The sequence below is a fragment of the Bos javanicus genome, chromosome 19, assembly GCF_032452875.1.
Source record: "Bos javanicus breed banteng chromosome 19, ARS-OSU_banteng_1.0, whole genome shotgun sequence".
Taxonomy (NCBI): Eukaryota; Metazoa; Chordata; class Mammalia; order Artiodactyla; family Bovidae; genus Bos; species Bos javanicus.
The window spans coordinates 57832608-57853417 of NC_083886.1; the positions used below are offsets into that span (position 1 = coordinate 57832608).

Consider the following 20810-nt stretch of genomic DNA (forward strand, 5'->3'; position numbering starts at 1 on the left):
GGTTGACGCCTCTGACACAGCAGGGAGAAAAGAATGACAGGAGAGGGGAGTGAAAGGGCTTCTGTTGCGAAAGCAGCTCCATTTCAGAGGTCTTGGGGCCCTGCCCAGCAACACTTCCTCCCCACATCTGATGGCTGGCTCCCCGCACCCAACACTAATCTTCCAGCTGAGATGCAGGGAAGGGCCAAGGAGGGAGGAGACCCTTGAGCAGACCCTGAGCGGGCAGGGGTCTCTCAGCCTTTTGTGATTCTAGGGCCCAAGCCAGGGGCTCCCCTCCAGTTCTCTGCACAGGGCCCCCACCCGACATTTAATCTGTCCACACCCTGCATCCGGGCCCACACCTCTGCCTGGCCCTCTGTCACAACTCCTTCTCTCCCGAGGCCCCTCTTGCCAAGGTTCCAGGCAGCATGGGGCCCGGCAACCTGTGCTGGGGGCAGCCCTTAGGGCACGGGCTGGGCCACCTGGGAAGAAGGGGGAGCAGGAGGGACTCGGAGGAGGGGCGAGCAGCTCTCTGGAACTGTCTGGAGGGTGATGGATAGAGATCGTATGGGAGGCATCCAGGCTGGACTTGAGGGTCCAGTGTCTTGAGCTGTAGCAGCAGCAAATAGGCAGGCAGCTGAGCCAAGCCGGTCGTGACAGACCCGAGCTGGGCTCAGACCCACCTTGGGCTCTGGTGCCCAAGGGAAAAGTTAGGAGGACCTGCTCCTGGATTCTGCTTGTTGGAAGGAACCCTGAGTGTTTGGCGGCAAACCTCTGAGGTCCCAGCTCCTGGTTGAGTCCCAACCTGCAGGGCCGGGATGGCCTTCAGGTCAGGCCTGCTGGGTAGCCCTTCACCCCAGCCTCTGGCGAAGTAGCCAGACGTCCCCTTCCTGGGCTGAGGCAGGACTCACTGACTTCAGGGCTCGGAAGCTGGTCACATAGGTGAGTGACCCCGGGGCTCAGACGCTGGTCACATACATGATCTCGACACGCAGCCGCTTCTCAGGACCATCCATGTCCTCTGCGGCGAGGCCCTGCTCCGGGGCAGCTTCTGGGACAGCTCCTTTGGCCTCAGCCCACGGGCCCTGCCGCTCCTTCTTGCCCAGGACACAGAAACTGCCACCCATGAAGAGGGCAGCCGAGATGAGGAAGAAACTTGACATGTAGAAAACGTAGCTGAAGTCGTTGGTGGTGTCCAGGAGGAGTCCTGGTGGCACAGAGAGCAAGTCAGGTCACTGCCCGTGACTATCGGCTCCCCGCACCCCCTAAACCGTGTGCTCTGTGAGGGCAGGGGTTCTGTCCCAGCCGCCTCCCCAGCACTAGCTGGTACCTTGTTGGCATTCGTTAGGTATTTGTTGAATGAAAGGAAAGAGAAGCAAACCAGCCCTGGCCCGGGCAGCCAGTCCTCGGGCCGGAAGAGCACTTCAGGGCATGGCTCCTTCACCCTCAGTGGCAGGCGGCCAAGGACTCGAGGGCCAGTGGCGTCTGGGATATCTGCTCAGCCATGCCCTGGACCCTCGTCAGCTCTCCCTGCTCGTCAACCCTGGAGAACTTCCTTGAAAACTGGGACTCCCAGTGCCACATTCGGAGGCGGGGAGGAGTCCCCGTCAGCTGACTGTGATAAGCATGCTGTCAGCTGTCCACCCCACCCCAGCACCACAGGCTCCACACCCCCCCCGCTTTACTCTGAATGTTACACACTCAGCTTCCAGTACGGCCACTCCAGTGGGTCTCTGCTTCCATATCTGTTTGCTTCCCTTCCAGCACAAAATCACCACCATGATCGCAAAGGTGCCTCTTTGCCCCAATCCTCGACTCTTCCACCAGAGGCTGAGCCCTGAGTGGTGGGGACCAGTGCTCCGTGTTCAGCCCTGCCCACCCGGTGACTGGCACAGGGGGAGGGACAGTTACAGCGGGTGTTCTCATCTGCGTTTTTGCAGATGACACTGTGGCTCACAGAAGGAACATGACTTGCCCAGGGCCCTCAGGCAGCAAGTTGGAGGAGTAGGATGTTACCATGTACGACATGTACATGGCTTCTACCACATGCCAGGCTCTCTACAGACCTCTTTGCTGTATAACCTGTGATCCCCACAAACAAGCCTATGAGGTAGATTCTACTGTCATCCCCACTTTGCTGATAAGAGAACAGAGGCACAGAAGGAAAGACAAAGAACTGAGGTAGGTCTGGTACCGAAAGCCTTATTTTTGACTGTTTATACCATAATCACCAGCTGGGGAACAGGCTGTGGCCAGTCCCCCGAGGTGACTGAGAAAATCACAAATAGGGGCTTCCCTGGTGGCTCAGATAGTAAAGAATCTGCCCGCAATGCGGGAGACCAGTGTTTAATCCCTGGGTTGGGAAAATCCCCTGGAGAAGGGCATAGCAACCCACTCCAGTATTCTTGCTGGGAAAATCCCACGGACAGAGGGGCCTGGCAGGCTTCAGTCCACGCAGTCACAAAGAGTCAGACACGACTGAAGCGACCTGGCATGCACACACCCCACCCAGGCCACCCCCTGCCTGCCCTCTCTTCCCAGGGCCTCACCAGCCAGCGGTGGGGAGATGAGGATGGAGATGCTCTCCAGGACAGTGAAGAGCCCCAGGGCGCTGGAGAACCGGTCCATGGGGACGATGTCCATGAGGACCTGGAAAAGCAGGGCACCGATGCCGCTCATGGACACGCTGTATGCCAGGCAGTAGCCCACCAGCACCCGGAAGTCGGCCGATGCCACGCACACCAGGTTGGTGAGCCCGTTGAGCAGGGCCGCCAGGCTGAACAGATACTTGCGGTGGCCTGCAAACTCCCGGCGGCCCGCCACCAGCCCAGCCATGGGCCGCAGGAAGATGTTGCTAAAGCCGATGACAGAGATGAGCAGGGCTGCCTTTTGTTCGTCCATCCCGTGCCGAATGGCGTACGGGACCAGGAAGACGTGGGGCAGCGGGAAACCCAGGATCATCCAGACAACCCCCAGTGTGTATACGCGGTAGCCCACGTTGTCCCGCAGGACGTCGAAGGCCAGGTGGCGCCGGATGGCCCGGCCACATGCCGCCGGGCAGCCTCGAGAGGGTCTCTTGGAAGGCGAGGGGAGGCCTTCTCTGGCCTCCGGGGTCACGCTGGCAGGCACGGGCCTCACGACGGCCCCGCAGACACAGCAGTGGAGAAGGACCCCGCCGAAGATGAGGAAGGTGCCTCGCCAGCCCAGGTCCTCCAGGAGGTAACGGGAGAGCAGCGGCCAGAGCGTGATGCCTAGGGAGACACCCGCTGAGGCCAGGGCGTTGGCCAGCACCTGCCAGCGGGTGAAGTACAGTCCCAGCACGGTGATGCTCGACTGGAAGCTGAAACACATGCCCAGGCCTGCAGAGGGAGAGGGGGAACCAGCTCCAGGGCGCACCTGGGGTGGGGACCCTGGGGTCACGTCCCGGGTCTGTCTTCCTTCCGCTCCAGCCCAGACCCACTTCTAGGCGCCCAGGGGTTTCAGATGGAATCAGCCCACCGCACCACCTCCCTGGAAGCATCTCCACTCCCAAGGCTGCCAGGGGGGCACACCTGTTCCCACGGGCAAGGCACCAGGGGATGTTCAAACACCTAAATCGGGTGAAGTCTCTTCCCTGCTTAACACCTTCCAGAGATTTCCCTTCACACGGAGGAAAAAAGCCAAAGTATTTACTATGCCCTGGAAGGCTCTACACGGTCTGGCCTCTGGCCACCTCTGGGTGCCATCTCAGGCCACTCACCACATAAAGCCCCATTGGTTTCTTTCTCTTCCTCTGGACACCAAGCTCCCACTTACTGGACGTGTGCAGGTGCCATTCTGTCTGCCTGAATACCCTTCCCCCAGAGTTGCTCTCCTAACAGCTCAAATGCCACTGCCTTCACCTACTCTGTGCACAGCTGAATGTACAGGAAAGCTCACCACCGCGCCCCGACCACCCGCCTCAGAGTGGCTCTCGGGCCTCCCACGGTGCCGCTGCAGTTCCATCGACCGTCTAATCTCCCTCACTCTTAGGTGACCCCCCAAGCCTTCCTCTGTGCACCCCAACCCCTCTCCCATCACTCCCAGCTGACCAACATTCCTTCCCATCGGTGGCAATGGACAGTCTGTGCTCCCAGACAAGGGCGACCCTCCACTTCCTCCCTGCACCCTGTCTGCTCAAGGCACGTCCCTCCAGCAACTTCCCTCTCCCAGCCACATCCATTTTCTCTTTACTATTAATAGATCGTTCTCCTCCACTGTGATTTCTCCTGTGAAAACAAAACTCTCTCTTGACCCCAGTCTCTTCTGGATAACGACCCATGTCTCTGCTCCCTTATATAAAAATTTCTTGGAAATCCTACCTCCACTGTTTTCAATTTCCTCCTTCCTGTTCTTTCTTTTTTTTTTTCGGCCATATTGCATGGCTTGTGGGATTGCAGTTTCCCAACCAACTCGGGCCATGGCAGTGAAAGCCCAGAATCGTCCTAGGCCACCCGGCAACTCCCCTGTTGTTCTCTTTTGAACAAATCAGACTTTCATTCTTACCTCTGCTCCAGAATTCTCAAGGCTGCCGCCCTCCACATTACAAAGCCGCAGATGGAGTCTGACGCCTGCTCAATCTGATCCATCAGTGGCTTCACGGTGGTCCCTCCCTCCTCCTCCTCCTCGAGCACTTTCCTCACTTCCTTTGTCAAGAAACCACTCTCCTGGTTCTCCTTCTACCTCTCTGTCACTTCTTCCTGCCCTGGCCGCAAACCATTGGAGTGTCCATGTCCTGGGCCCCAGACCCCAGTCCTTGTCATCCCTCCTCCCTCGTTCCCTTAGTGACAGCAGATGATAACCTCCTCTCAAGACCTGAATCCCAGGGCTCTCAGGACTCCCCAGCTGGCCACTCCAGCTCAGGGCCAGACCAGGTATGTCCAAACCTGAGCTTCCCACCCGCCCTTGAACCTGCTTTTCCCCTAGTGTCCCCATCGTAGTTAGCGTCCACTCCACTCTTCCACTCCACCCTTGGCTCTTGGGTCACCCTGGTGTCCGTCTCTGTACCTCACCTGCAATCCTGAACGAGACCCCTTCCCATTGCCTCCATCATACCACCCTGGTTTAAGGTTGTAGCTGGCTCCTGGCTGGGTGATGACCATTCCCCTACCTGTTCTTTGCTCCCAGCCTAGCCCCCTGTGGTGTGCTCACAACACCACAGCTAGGGTACTGCCTGCATGCATGCTTGCTAAGTTGCTTCAGTCGTGTCCGACTCTTTGGGACCCTATGGACTGTAGCCCACCAGACTCCTCTGTCCATGGGATTCTCCAGGTGAGAATACTGGAGTGGGTTGCCGTGCTCTCCTCCAGGGCATCTTCCCCACCCAGGGATCGAATCCACATCTCTTAACATCTTCTGCACTGACAGGCAGGTTCTTTACCACTAGGACTACCTGGGAAGCCCCCAGGGTAGTACCTAGTTCTTCACAAATTGTGGCTGGATGACGTCTCTCTGCCCAAACCCCTCGCAGGGCTTTCCATCTCACTACAAAGCCTTTGAGGAACTAAACCCTATCTGGCCTGCTCCCCTGCAGCCACGCCGCCCCCGCCCCCCACCTCCTTGATCTTTGTTCACGGGCTTCTACCCTATTGGGCTTCCCTGGTGGCCTAGCTGGTAAAGAATCCACCTGCAATGTGGGAGACCTGGGTCCGATCCCTGGGTTGGAAAGATCCCCTAGAGAAGGGGACGGCTACCCACTCCAGTATTCTGGCCTGGAGAATTTCATAGGCTATTCAGTCCTTGAAGTCGCAAAGAGTGGGACCCTTTCACTTCTACCCTATCCGCGTCCTCAGTGCTCCAAGAGCATTCCTGGGCCTTTGGTCTTGCTGCTCCTTCTGGAATGTTCTTCCCCGGGTGCCTGGTGGCAGATGCCTCCCCTCCTTCTGGCCAAATGTCACCTTCTCTGCAAAGCCTTCCCTGACAGCTCTGCTGAAAGCAGCAAGCTGGGGCTTCCCTAGTGGTCAGAGTTAAGACTCCATGCTTCCATTGCAGGGGGCACAGGTTCCATCCCTGGTCCGGTAAGCGAGATCCGACAAGCCTCAGGCACAGCCGAAAAAAAAAGCAGCAACCTCCCCCAACCCTGCTGTGTCTTTTACACTGGCTGATTTAGTTATTCCACCTCTTTACTTGTCTAATCTCTGCCCAACCCCACCCGAACGAGGACACCATGGCATCAGCTGTCCTGTCTTCTCGGGCACTTGTCAGGATTGACCCTCGTTACTTATCTGTTCATTGTTCCTCTGCCTCGAGTGGCTGTGAGCAGCCCCAGGAGATTCAGAGCTTCGCCTGCCCTGTTTACCACGCCTGGCCCTTTTCAGTCTCGTACCCAGTACCTACCCAGTAACTCTCAAAATGAAATGACAGTCACCTGTGATGAATCCTGCCGTGAGGTAGAGCTGGCCGAGGGTGCGGCAAAAGGAGCCGGCCACCATGCCCAGGCTGGCCAGCACGCCGCCCAGCATCATCGTTGCTCTGCAGCCAAAGCGTCCCACCAGGATACTACACAGGGGGCCTGTGGGGAGGAGGCAGGCAGCAGGTGACAGCTGAATGACGAGGTCAGAGGGAGGGAGAGAACGGGCTTGGGAGGGGGTTCCAGGAGCAACTAGCAGGTGGCTTAAAGGCTTCCCTGGGGGGCTCAGTGGTAAAGAATCCACCTGCCAATGCAGGAGACACGGGTTCGATCCCTGATCCAGGAAGATCCCACGTGCCGTGGAGCAATGAAGCCCGTGCACCACAACTGCAGAGCAATGAACCTGTGCTCTACAGCCCGGGAGCCTCAACCACCAAAGCCACTGTACCCCGGAGCCTGTGCTCCGCGAAAAGAGAAGCCACCGCGTTGAGAAGCCCGCACACAGACGCCAGAGAGGAGCCCCCACTCACTACAACTAGAGAAAAGCCTGCAGAGCAACAAAGACAGCACAGCCAAAAGTAAATAATAAATGCGTGCGTGCTGTCACTCGGTCGTGTCTGACTCTTTGCAACCTATGAACTGTAGCCCACCAGGCTCCTCTGTCCATGGGATTTTCCAGGCAAGAGTACTAGAGTGGGCTAACATTTCCTCCTCCAGGGCATCTTCCTGACCCAGGGACTGAACCTGAATCTGCTGCGTCTCCTGCATTGGCAGGTGGATTTTTTACCACTGAACCACCCAGGGAAGCCCTCAATTAAAAAAAAAAAGGCACAAAGCAGAAGCCCTGGAACACACACGCCTGGGTTCTGATCCCCACCCTGCTAAAGACTGGCTACAGGCCGAGCAAGGCCAGTCCCTCTCCAGGCCTTGGTTTCCCCCTGCAGAGGCTGAGGGGTCAGGCTGGGTGATGTCTGAGCAGCTGTGAGGTGAGGTGCTGCAAATATTCAGTTTGACCCTGACCAGGATCCCCAGAGGTACAGACTAAGGCCCTTCACTGCACTGACCGAAGGCCGCATCCATCTGGGTGAAATCGTGACCTGGGTGGATGCCCCTCGCAGGGGTCGGCCTCAGTGGACCACAGTCCCAGGGCGGCTACATCACGGTGAGCACCTCCACTCCCTGTCCCCCTCTCCCCCATCCTCAGGAGGACTGGCTGCAGCCCTCCCACCATCCTTCAACCTGTTCAGGGTGGGCAACCCGGGGCCTTGGGCTACCCTGCACCCCCTTGCTCCAGCCTCTGGAGAAAAGTATGTGGAGTACCTTCTCCCCTCCCCCATTCCCTCCAGCCACCACCAAAGTCTTGCATCACTAGATATTTGGCTTCTGGAGGAGAGGGGCCTGTCCTCCCCCACCTCTACCCTGAGCTGCTTTCTCATCAGTGCAGACCCAGAGTAGAAGTGAGCCAGTCCTGGCAGGCTGCTCCTTGACACCTCAGAGGGCCCCATTCGCCAAATACCTTGCCCCGCCCCACCCTACCCGCCCTCCCAAATACACACTGTAGAGTTTCTCCAGAGTTAACTCTCCCAGAGCGCAGCCAAAGGGACAGAGAAAGTGTGTGTGCACACACAATGTGAGTTTGGGTACTTGGTGTGGAGAGAGGGTGTGTGGGTGTGAGCCAGTCTGAGTATGAGAGTAACAGAGGAAGTGAGCAGCCCATCCTCAGAGGTAATCAAGGAGAGGCAGCCACAGAGGGAGAGGCGAGGCTTTGAAATGGACATGACCGCTGACCCACACATCCTTCCCACCCCCAAACTTTGACCTGACTTTGGAAAGGTGACATTGGGGAAAGCCCTGAGTCATCGTGTGTGGGGCGGGGGCTGGGACATGTGCCAACTTAGCTGATATAGCAGAGGGTGCTGGGGTGGGGCACTGGGAGGCAAATGTTCCCTCTGCATGGGCACAGTTTCTTCCCCAAACTCACTCTACAGCACAGGTAAGGCCTTGGATTCTCCGTGCCGGCTTGTCTTCATCTCTAAAATGTGTGGGTTTGGGGGGTACTTAGGATCAAGGATACTTTCAAGTTAAAAATTTCCATAATACTCTGAATGAGCATGGACTAAAGGTGTGTGTGTGTGTATGTAAGACAGACCTATAGGAGTCCTGGGCTGACCAGAATGTTGGCATGCCTCCTGGGTGTGAGTCTAAAGCTGGCTGGGGAGCGGGGTCCCCACTGAATGCCCGATTCCTAGTCCCTGGCCCAGACCCCTCTCCGGTTGCAGAAAAGGAACCATCTGAGATTCACACTACTGCCCATGCTTGTTGGCTGAAAGGTTGTGCAGTCTGAGCCAGGCCTGGCCTTGCTCCTTGCCCCGAGCCCATGCCCCAAGCAGCAGGTTCAGGGGTCATGTCAGTGAAGGTGGCTCTTATCCCAGTCTGACTTCCCTCCCAGTGCCAGTGGAGGGTGGGGAGATGGATCACCTGAGACAGGCAAACAGGGGTGAGGAGAGCCCGGCGGGCTGTCAAGTCGAGCCCCCACCAAGAGGTCACTGCCCATGGAGTCTCTCTGGAGAGCTCGCAGGAGTGGGGGGGCAGGCCCGCGAGCCCAAGGCTATTGTGGAGAACCCACCCGGGCCCCTTCTCTTTCCCTGGGGTCAAGGTGAGCCCTTCCATCACTGGAGAAGCCAACCAGGAACTGAGGGGGCTGCCCTCTATCTCCGCAGCCCTCTGCTTCCTGGTGAGAGATGGGGTTCTTGCTCTGCCCCGCTCTTGCTCCTGGGGTCCTTCTCCAGCCCCCCGATTCCTGTCCTGAAGCCCTGATGAGGGCTATTTCTATTGCCCAAGCTCTCAGACCTGGCAGGACTCTGTGATCTTCTCTGCAACCTTGTGTGGGAGGTGGGCAGCCTGGGGCTGCTGGCTGTTTTCCCCAAATGGCAGAGGGAAAAACTGAGCTTCTGAGAGATCACCCCACAGGAAGCCTCGCTGTTCTGTGGCGTGTGCCCCTGCACTCTTATGGTCTGGCTCGATCCTCCCATGCTCATCAGGAGGACTGGCTTTACATCTTGGGGGCCTCCCTGCCCTGTGCCCATCCCCAGCCCAGTCCAGCTCAGCCTAGCCCCACAGGATCCTGGGCGGGGGAACTGGCCCTGCTGAAATCAAGATGACATCCCAGGAATTCACAGCACCAGGCGAAACCTGTGGCCCCAGAGAGAGGGACCCAGGAGGCCGGAGAGGTTGTGGCTTCCTCTCTTTCTCCCGAGCTCCTTCTCATCCCTCCCCGCACCCCAGCCCACGCCCAGTCCCTCCCCACCCTGCTCACCCCCTGCGTGGAGCATGGCTGTCAGGATGGAGGGGAACCAGGAAGTCTCGCTGTTGCTGGCCTGGAACTCACGCTGCAGTTCGGTGAAGAAGATGCCGATGCATGTGGGGAAGCCCAGGGTGAGGCCCTGCGTCACCACGGAGGCCAGCAGCACCACCCAGGCCCAGCAGCCCTCGGAGCGCTCCAAGGCCTGGGGCATCCTCAGCTACGAACGCTGCGGCCACAGCCTAACCGCTGCCCGGGTCGCCTGAGGAAGGGACAGAAGGGAGCTGCCGGCTGGCCCTGGCCCCTGCCGCCACCGCTGGGCGGCTGGACCCGTCCTTTCCTCTCGCCCGGCACCGGGTACAGCAGAGGGACGCCGCCCCCTGGGAGGTGGCCAGAGGCCCACGTACTGGCCTTGGCATCGCCTTTCCCCTACTTCTCAGAGCCAGCCTGGCAGGAGGGACAGGAGGGCCAGCAGGTGAACCACTGTGGGCCCGGGCGGGTGGGCCGAACGCTTTCTAGCTGTGCCGTCACCCCGGGGTCAGCAGGTGGGACTGCCCGGCCCAGCTGTGGCCGCGTGCCCACGAGCGCGCCAGAACTGCCGGTAGACGGAGCAGCCGTCTGGAGCCGCTCAGTCCTGGTGCCACAGGCGCACAGTGACACCTCACCAAACGTCCCAACCAGCCTTCCTGCTTCCAGAGTCCCGGGCACAGCCAGGCTCCCTGTCAGAGCTGCGGTGATGGCCGGGGAGCCAGCGGGTGAGGGCCGCCGAGCGGGCAGCCGCTGCACAAAGCGCGCCACACTGCAGCGTCAGAGCGCGGAGCCCGTCTCCCTGCAGCGCTCCTGTCACAGCGCTCACCGCCAAGAGGCCGCACACCGTCCCACAGAGGAGAGGCCTGTGGCTGCGCGGGCTTCTCTGAGCACACCACACACACACACACAGACATACCACACCACACACACCCAGCACACATACACACACCACACACACACCACACACTCAGCACACATACACACACCACACACACACACACACCACACCACACACATACACTACACACACACACACACCACACACACACACACACACAGACATACCACACCACACACATACAGCACACATACACACACCACACACCACACACACACACCACACCACACACATACAGCACACATACACCACACCCAGCACACGTACACACACCACACACCACACACACACACCACACCACACACACACACACACACAGACATACCACACCACACACATACAGCACACATACACACACCACACACCCAGCACACATACACACACCACACCACACACACACACACACACAGACATACCACACCACACACATACAGCACACATACACACACCACATACCCAGCACACATACACACACCACACACACACACCACACACTCAGCACACATACACACACCACACACACACAGCAAACATACACACCCCACACACCACACAACACACCACACACACCACACACATACACACAACCAGCACACATACACACACCACACACATACAGCACACATACACACACCACACACCCAGCACACATACACACACCACACACACACACCACACACTCAGCACACATACACACACCACACACACACAGCAAACATACATACCCCACATACCACACAACACACCACACACACCACACACATACACACACCACACACCCAGCACACATACACACACCACACACACTACATGCCACACAGCACACACACAGCACACATACACACACCACACACACATACAGCACACATACACACACCACACACATACACACACATATATAGCACACATACACACCCCACATACCACACCACACACCACACACACCCCACTCATACATGTACACACACCACATACCACATACAGCACACACACAGCATGCACACACACACCACACACACCACATACCACACATACACACACCACACACACCACAAAACACACCACACACACCACACACAAAATACACACCACATACCACACACCACACACACACATCACACACACCACACACACACATACACACACCACACACAGCACATATACAACACACACACCCCACATACACCACACATACCACACACAGCACATACCACACAAACAACACATACACACAGCACATACCACACACCACACACACACAACACACATACAACACACGCCCCACAGTCACACAGAAGAGAGGCCTGTCCCCGCAGGGGCTTCTCTGAGCACACTGCACAACACATACACAAAACACACCAAACACACCACACACATACACCACACAACACATATCACACACACACCCCACACACACATACCACACACACAACACATACCACACACAGCACACATACACACAGACACCATACACACATTACACATACCACACACATAGCACACATCACATACAACACACACACTACACATACCACACGCACACAGCACACACACCACACATACACACACAACACACACACCGCACATATACACACACCACATATACCACACAATGCACACACAACACACCACACATACACACACACAACACACACAGCACAGACACACACACCACACAGCACAGACACATACCACACACACCACACACAACACACACACACCACACATACCACACAACACACATACCACATACCACACAACTCACACACATAACACACACCACACGTAACACACAGAAAACATAACACACAGCACATACAACATACAGTCACACATGAATGTGTAGAAAGGTGCACAAGCACATACAAAAAATACAAACATATATAACACCTGTGCATACACAGTCACACAGGAATCAGTAGAAAGATACCCATTCACACAGATGGGTACAGTTATACACACAGACGTGCACTTACGTAGGTACACACACAGACACATAGACACACACCACATAGACAGGCAGAGAAACACATGGGACCACCCAAGCACATAGAGTTACACGCAGACCCACACTTACACACAGAAAAACCCAGAGACACACGGACACACGTAGTGACATGTTCAGGAGGGCACAGACATGCACAGAGATACACATGCTCAGACACACACACATGCAGAAGCACACCCACAGACACACTCAGGCAAGTCCAGAGACAGACAGACACGTGCTACCCAGACAAACAGACACAGACAAACAGGGCCACATGCTGTGCAGACAAACGCACACCCCCTCACATCCTTGGCTCAGTCCTACCTTGGTTCCTCGCCACCACCAGGGTCACTGCCCCCATCACAGAAGCTGCCTTATCCAGGCCTCGACGCCCAGCCCCCTCCCCAAATGCAAAGCCCTTTTCCAGTCCCCTCCATCCTGCCTCTTCCCCTGCTCCCTGGCCTGCAGGGGCCCCAACCTCACCCACACCAGGCAGTGAAAGCAGTCTCGGTGAAACCAGCCATCCAGGGAGCTCCAGTTCCCACAGCCTCCCTTCTTTTTGCCCTAGGCCCTGAAGATCCATGGAAACTCAGGAAACTATCAGAAATACAAAACCCCTCTTCCTGCCCAGCCTGGCACCCCACACCTTCCCCCCAGGCCCTGGAGCTTCAACACAGCACCCAAGCTGGATCCAGCCTAACTGCCTCCTTCCTCGGCTCCAACCCCTAGCCCTTCTCCAGCACAGGCCTCTTCCCTCCCCAGAGGACCCCCAGGGGCCCTGCCACGGTGAGTAGCCCATTCATCCTAGCCTGGGAGAGTGAGTGTGTGCGTGAGTGTGAGTGTGTGACCTTGAGTCCTGCGTGTGGGCTGGGAACACCTCCTGCCCTCCTGGCTCCTGCACGTGACACTGGCCCTAGAGATCACCCAGCCCCGATTCTCCTGGCTCAGCCCCAAGCTTGGGGGCAAACCTCAGATCCTCCTCCAGCAAACTGGCTCTTGCCCCTACCAGGATTTCTGTTCCCTCAGCAAGTAGAAAGGCCACAGATGCCACCTGATCCCGCCTGTGAATGTCAAGTTTCCCCACCCTGCTCCAACGCTCACCCCTCCTCCACACACCCCGGCCCCTCCGTCCTCCTGGACCTGCCACTTTACACCTTCCTCCCAGAAGGGTCATCAGCCTTCCCTCCAGCTGCTCCCTCACCATGGCGCCCCACCCCCGGCAGCCCCATGCCCCTTCCGAGAAGCAGGCTGTCTCTGACCAGAGGTGGCAGGGAGAAGGAAGACGGGAGAGGAGACACGTGGGGGCCCTCAACCCCCTGCCCGGCTCTGGTCCCCTCTCCATCGCCCTTGCCTCTTGCCCCTCCATGCAGAGGCCTCTGGTGCCCTTATCAGCAATTACTCCTCTGAGCCTCCCCTCCAGTGAACTCTGTCCAGAATTCTGACCTTCACCCTGCACCTACCTTCCCTCGGAACCTTTCAGTGGAGCTCGTTTCTCCTCCCTCCAGGCCTCTGGGGACAATCAGAGCTCAGGAAACCCTAAGCACATTTGTTCTCTCTTTACCCTGGCCTCCCTCTAGGAGCTGGCTTGCGGACTTCGGCCTCCTCCAAGGAGGCTGTGCCCTCCCATACAGCCCCCAGACAACTCCCAGGTCACACGCAGAGCTTTTCTCTCCTGTTGGTCCTCCAGCACCCCCTCCCCGAGCCAGCTGGTCCCTCCTCGGGAACTTGGTTGCCGAGATTCCAAAATCCTCAGCCAGAGAGAAGTCCAGTCGGTCCTTCAAGAATCAGCCCCAGAGGCATCTCCAGGAAGCTATGCTGACCCCCAACTCTAAGGCCCTTTCCTGTTCTTTTCTCCTTAATAGTAGTTTTCACACCAAACTGGAGTGGATCCTTCCGTGCTTATTGCTGTCACTTGCATTTCTCCTCCCACTTCTACACTATGAACAGGGAGGGACCTCTTCACAGCTGCCCACCCAGCCTCCACCTGAGCACAAAAGGTAATATCAGTGTGACTCACCTGTGTTCCCCGGGGGGGCAGGCAAGCCCAGGAACAAGGGTGAGCTGGTTTCCAGGCAGGCAGGTCCATTCCAGAAGACTCAAGCGGAACAGAGCGGCTGTGTGGGCTCTGGTTCCACCTCTGCCCCGGCAGAGAAGGCGTCTTCCCTTTGTACCTGGAACCAGGAGTCGTGATCACCCCCTGGCATACAGTTGGGGCAAGGAAGGAGACAGGGCTGGAGACGCTTCACTCTCACTTTCCGGGACTGGAGGTGAGCAGCTTGCCACGGGAGCTGCTGACCTCAGTCCTCAGGGACCTGCTGCCCAGAGAGAACGACCGTCTTCATGCCCAGGTGACCCAAAGCTGGCTGTGTGGACGGAAGTTTAGATGACATGTCCTGTCCTTCTCCCATGACACACACTGCCCGGTCTGTTTTTAAGGGCTTCCCATCTTATGCCAGGAGACTGGCCATGCCCTCAGAATCCACCCCCGCCCTTGCCTCCGAGCTAGCAGATACAAGCAAAAAAGGGCAGTGATGCTCTCACGCAGGGGTCTGGGGTTAGGGTCCTGGTGTGCAAGGGCCTCCCCCTGGACCTCTGCTCTCTTCTCCTGGCAGAAGAGCTGGTGAGAGGAAAACAAGGAACCATCAGCTTTACCAACAGCGGAAGGATGGCCAGACCCTGGAGACCCCCTCCCTCCCCAGGCTCCACACCAGGCAGGATGCCAGGCCTGAAGCCCAGGGCAGAGGACAGACAGGAGTGAGATTCCTGCCGGAGAGGGGAGCAGCGCGAGCCAGCCTGAGCTTGGGGTGGACAAGCCCTCAAATTCCTGGACCTGGCAGGAGCCGGGGAAGGAAGAAGGCGGTTCCAGAGGTGGGCCAGCTGGAGCCGGTCACCCTCCTCCCTTCTCTGCCTCCAGAGGTGCCCCCACCATCCAGACAGGGGCCCCGGCTGCCCACGGCCTGCAAGGGGGATGGGCGAGGCAGCAGAAACCTCATGACCTCTTGCCACCCTGGCACATTCCCTGCCGTCCGGATCAGTTTCCACAGGGCTTGCTTCCCACCCTCCCCCTCACGGCGGATCTCCTCTGGGTGGGGCTTCTGGGACGTCCAGGCGGCGTCCCCCGTGGAGGTTTCAGCCCAGGCCTTGGGTGGTGCCTGTCCCCTCACCCACCAGGCCGTGGGGGTCCCCAGCCATTCCAGGCTGGAGCGGCCCGCGGGACGCGGACAAGGAGCTTTTCTGGATCCTCACCCCCAACCGGCTGGGAAAGGGCCCCGGAGGTCCCCGGCCGGGCGGGTCCGCGACGGCGCCCACGGGGACCCCAGCGAGGGAAGGCACCTCAGGGGCCGTTGGGGGGCCTGGGGAGCCTGCTCACCGGCTCGCACGGGCCCCGCGGAGGGGCGGCTCCACTCCCGCCCAGTGCGGCTTCCTGCGGCCCAGCCCGCCCGCGGAGGAGGCGGCAGGACGCCGGGCGGCAGCGGGGACCGAGGGGCGGGCGCAGGGCGCGGGTGGGCGGGACCACCTCCGCGTCTCCTGGAGCCGGGCTGGAGGCCTTGGGACCAGGCCCGGGGGAGCGGGGAGGCGCGGGCAGGCACCCTTGCTTGCAACCTCGCCCCCTCCTCCGAGTGGTTCGGACCACTCCAGCAGCCCCGGCCCGGCTCCCGGCGCCTACGGGCCCATTGGTATGTAATTAACAGGTAATTGGTGTAGCCCACTTGCTCACTATCCAGCTTCTTGATTTTCCCGCTTTGATTCCAAGGCCCCAGGAATGGAAGGCAGAAAACTTGGGGTAAGAGACGGCACCTCCCAGCGGCAGTCGCGTGGGCGGCCAGGGTGCGGGGTTCCTTCTTGGGAGGCTCTAGCTTCCTCCCAGTGAAAACCTAGAGCATTGGAGGCCACATCCAGGGGAGGCCGGGCAGGCAGCTGTCGAGGAGCAGAGAAGAGGGTGGACCCCCTCAGCCCTGGGAGCGGGTCAGAGGGCCCCCACCTCCTCTGCTCGCGCTTCTCTCCCACCTAGCCAAGCCTTGATATGTATTGTTTAAAATGTATAGTTAGTGCAAACCTACAGGAATCAAGATGCTACTACTGGGTAGACGTATAGATCAGTGAAATAGAATTGAGAATAAGCCCTTACACTTACAGTCAATTAATTTTCCGTCAGGGTGCTGAGACAGTATAGGGTAGGAAGAATAGTCTTTTCAGCAAACAGTGCTAGATAGCTGCATGTAAAAGAATGTGGTTGGATTGCTACCTCATACCGTTTAAAAAACAAAACACAACACTAAAACTATAAAAATTCTTAGAAGGAAGCACAGCAGTAACTCTTCGTGGCCTTGGATCAGGCGACGGGTTCTTTTCGACACTACACCAAAAGCAAGTGGCGAGGGGAAAAAAAATCCACATAAATTGGATGGCATAAAAATTAAAAACGTTTGGACTTCCCTGATGGTCTAAGACTCTGTGCTTCCACTGTAGGAGCCATGGGTTCGATCCCTGGTCAAGGAACTAAGATCCCCGCATGCTGCGTGGTGCAGCCCCCAAACTAAAAACCTTTGTGCTCTAAAGGACACCATCAGGAAAGTGAAGAGATAACTCTCAGAATGGGGGAAAATATTTGCAAATCATATATTTGATAAGGGACCTGCATTGAGAATGTATAAAGAACTCTCACAACTCAACCGTAAAAAGCCAAACAATTTTTACAAATACTTTTTACAAACAGTAAAAAGACAAATAATTCCATTAAAAATGGGTGAAATATATGAATAGATATTTCTCCAAAGAAGATATGCGAATGGACAACAAGCCCATTGAAAAAATACTCAACATTATTATTCATCAGGGGAAATGCAGACCAAAGCCTCAATGAGATACCACTTCCCACCCATTGGGATAGCTTAACTTCTGGGTGAGTGAGGTAAGAGACACTGTATTGAGTTGTGAGTCATATCTTAGACATCTGTGCCTGTGGTTCATTTTCTTGGCAACAGTCACAGTGCTGGGATTGCCTCTTACTTGGGGAATATTCATCCTAGCCTGAGGTTCCCTGGATACAAACCTTGGGAGGAGGGGATTAAGGTTTATCCCATGGTGCCAAAGGGATGGTCTCGGGCTTTGAGAGGTCCTGTGTGGGGGACAAAAGAGGGTCACACTCCAGGGTCTACACCATCTGGGTACCCCTTATCTCAGCCTGGCCCAGTAGTGGGTGGCAGTGAGACAGGAAGGGAGGGGGGCAGGGCACAATCATTCCAAGTATTACACACACGCACACACACACAAATGACGCAGCTGTTGAGAATGCAAAAAAACTACTTAGAACCTAGTAGGACTGAGATAGGGGAAGATTCAACTTCTCATAGACTTTGAGCCTCATTATGTGCTCATTGTAACAGGTTAGCATACGCTAAACGACACAGGTGTCAAGATAGTTCCAAAGCTGACCAAAACAATGGGTGGCGGACCAATTCCTGGGAATCCCTGCCTCTACCCCAAAAGAGTTGGAATAATCCTCCTATCTGTTAGAAATCACCAACCTATAAAAATGAACAACCCATACACCAGAACCACTCTCACCTTCTGAGAGGGACCTCTGTCTATGGAACGTGTATTTCTCTAAATAAGCTCGCTTCCGCTTTACTATGGCTTGTTTTCTGCACAAAGTCGAGGACTCTCACTTGGGACCCTGTCCCAGGAATCTCACTCGAAACCTGGAACTTGACTATACCTGCCCTGGGTACTCAGAACAGTCTGGGTGTAGCCCTCCACCCCATTTGTGGGTACTCTGGCCCTACCCAGGGACTCAGTGCCCAGGGACTTGCTGGAGACTCTTACCCTCTCTGGAAAAATCAAACTAGGTTTCCCAGGACCCCACTGTCCTCTGGGGAGCCTCATCCTAATCTTCGACCTCTGCTCAACAAGATGAGACTCAGAGAGCTGTGGGCAAACCCCCTCCACCATCCCAGACTCTGGGTACTTCTTCAGAATAAAGCTCCCACCAGGTTGGGGCATAGTCACTGTGGCTGCAGAGCTCAGAACTAGGGTCTGTGACTCCCACAGGTCATCCCTGCAGCCTTCCTCTGTGACTCTGACCCAAGGATTGGTCCGAGGGTGCAGCCTGGTCAGCAGCCCGGTTTTGTTAGAGCATATCACAGCTCTAAAATGAGGAGTGGGCGACCAGGGACTCAGAGAAGCAAACTGAGGCATCTGCTCAAAGAGAGAGGGAGGCAGCTGCTCAAAGTCATAAACATTTAGGAATTAATTCTAAGTAGTCAGTAGTTGGGTTCCCTGGTGGCTCAATGGTAAAGAATCCGCCTGCTAGTGCAAGAGACGTGGGTTGGATCCTGACGGAAGATCCCATGGACAGAAAAGCCTGGCGGGCTACAGTCTATGGGGCCACAAAGAGGCGGGCACAACTTAGTGACTAAACAATTAGCATTGAATAACGCAATTGCCACACATCACTAAGAATAACAACCACCATGTTCTGATGCAGATCTGCCAACCCCTCCTGAGACCTTTGCATCTGCCCGGTTGTTCCGTTCCCTGAAACACTCTGTCCTGATGACCTTTTTTTTCAAATAACAGAAAACATGGTCAGCCCTTGGTTGACTTGCACATGTCAGCCTAGAAGCCCCCTCCTCCAGGAAGGCCTCCCAGACCTCCCATGCTGAGGCCCTAATCCTGCTGAGTGTTGTGTGTCTCCCACACTAAGTTCCCTGAGCCTTAGGGAACTTTCTTGCCCAGTTGATCAACATTGCTCCAGCCCTTAACACAGGGTGTAGCATAGAATATAACAATAAGGGTCACCATGTATGGAGGAGGTTCTAAGTACTGTTCAGATACTACCTTACTGGCTTGGTGAAGGAATGGAGTATTTCCCACCCCAAGTCAGTCCCTCATTCCAGGATCTTGGGATCCTTTAAAATATATATATATATATTTTATATATATATATATATATATATTTTATCATTTAAAAAAAATGTATATATAAGGCCACACTATGCACCACGGGGGATCTTAGTTCTCCAACCAGGTATCAAACCCATGTCCCCTGCTTTGGGAGTCTTAACCACTGGACCACCAGGGAAGTCCCTAAAATATTTTACTTACTAGGAAGCTCCAGGATGGGTGCTGGTCCCTCTGCCCCTCTCTCCGGGTCTTGGCCCGTGCCCGTGACCCTGCGGTGCCCTTGGCATGGACAGAGTGCCCTCTGCTGGGTTAGTGGGAACAGTCCATCAGGCTCTTCTGGGCGCTGCTGGCACTGGGCCCCTGGGCACCTTCCTGTTCGCAGGCCCCTCCCCTACTCCACCAGCTCTGTCCCTTTTCTACCTTCTGCCTGTCACCCTCCTCTGCCTGCTTGCCCTCCTCTGCCAGGGCCTGTATCAACTTGTCAGTTGGCCCCAGAGGCCTGTGCCATGCCACCCAGCTCGCTATTTCCCCCAAAGATCCTCCTAAACTTAAATCTGAGGGGCCAAGTCTCTCCCAGGACTGACCATAGCTGGAGACCTACTGTTGGGGTACCTAGTACCCCGGCCTCCCCTCCACTCCAGCCCCCTCACTCTGAGTCCTCTCTTCTCCAGCTTTCTCCTTCTCTCTCTCTCTCTTTTTTTTGGCTGCACTGCAAGGCAGATGGAACTTCCCTGACCAGGGATTGAACTTGTGCCCCCTGCAATGGGGACCCAGAGTCTTAACCCCTGCACCACCGGGGAAGTCCTCCTTTTGCCTTTCTTACCCAGAGTCTCTCCTCCACGCCACCCCCGTCTCTGGAGCTCCAAGCCGTTCTCCTTGAGATTTTCTCACTGTCACCGGAACTGAGCCTGTCCCTACACTGCCCACAGCAGCTTCCTCTTCAGACCAGGCCCTTCCTCTGTTCTCTGACTCCATCCCATGCAGGGCCTCCTTCCCTCCCCTTGGGTTTCATCTTCATATCCAGCTGAGCTTAATTCTACTGCCTCTTCCCTTTGAGATCTTGCTCAGATGTCTTATCTCTTCCTGAAGCTGGGGCCCCTTCAGGCCCACACAGCTCACACACTGAGCCTTGACAGCTCTCTCTCCTCAGCCTCTCTGCCTGAAATGGCAGAATCATCTTCCAAAACCCTCCCCACTTTGGGGACTTCCTTGTCTGCCCAGTGGTTAAGACTCTCTGCTTCCAACGCAGGGGGCCTGGGTTTGATCCCTAGTCAGGGAACTAAGATCCCACATGCCCCGTGGTGCAGCCAAAAAAAAAAAAAAAGGCATCTCACTTTTC

The 20810-nt window shown here is 56.4% G+C and overlaps 1 protein-coding gene across 3 annotated transcripts; it reads right to left on the reverse strand.

Annotated features, from left to right (window-relative positions):
* Positions 1–45: 45 nt before the first annotated feature.
* SLC16A5 (solute carrier family 16 member 5) lies at positions 46–20467 on the reverse strand. Of its 3 annotated transcripts, XM_061392873.1 has the most exons (6): positions 20295–20467; positions 14583–14736; positions 9663–9909; positions 6365–6508; positions 2529–3338; positions 46–1186 (listed from the first exon to the last, which is right to left on the reverse strand). In XM_061392873.1, exons 3-6 carry the CDS (start codon positions 9859–9861, stop codon positions 939–941), a joined length of 1401 nt encoding a protein of 466 aa, XP_061248857.1. In that variant the 5' UTR covers positions 9862–9909; positions 14583–14736; positions 20295–20467; the 3' UTR covers positions 46–938. The 3 variants fall into 3 exon arrangements, with proteins under 3 accessions (XP_061248857.1, XP_061248858.1, XP_061248859.1); XM_061392874.1 differs by lacking the exons at positions 14583–14736; positions 20295–20467 and adding an exon at positions 14026–14433; XM_061392875.1 differs by lacking the exons at positions 6365–6508; positions 20295–20467 and having other exon boundaries at positions 14583–14669.
* Between the last annotated feature and the right edge of the window lie 343 nt (positions 20468–20810).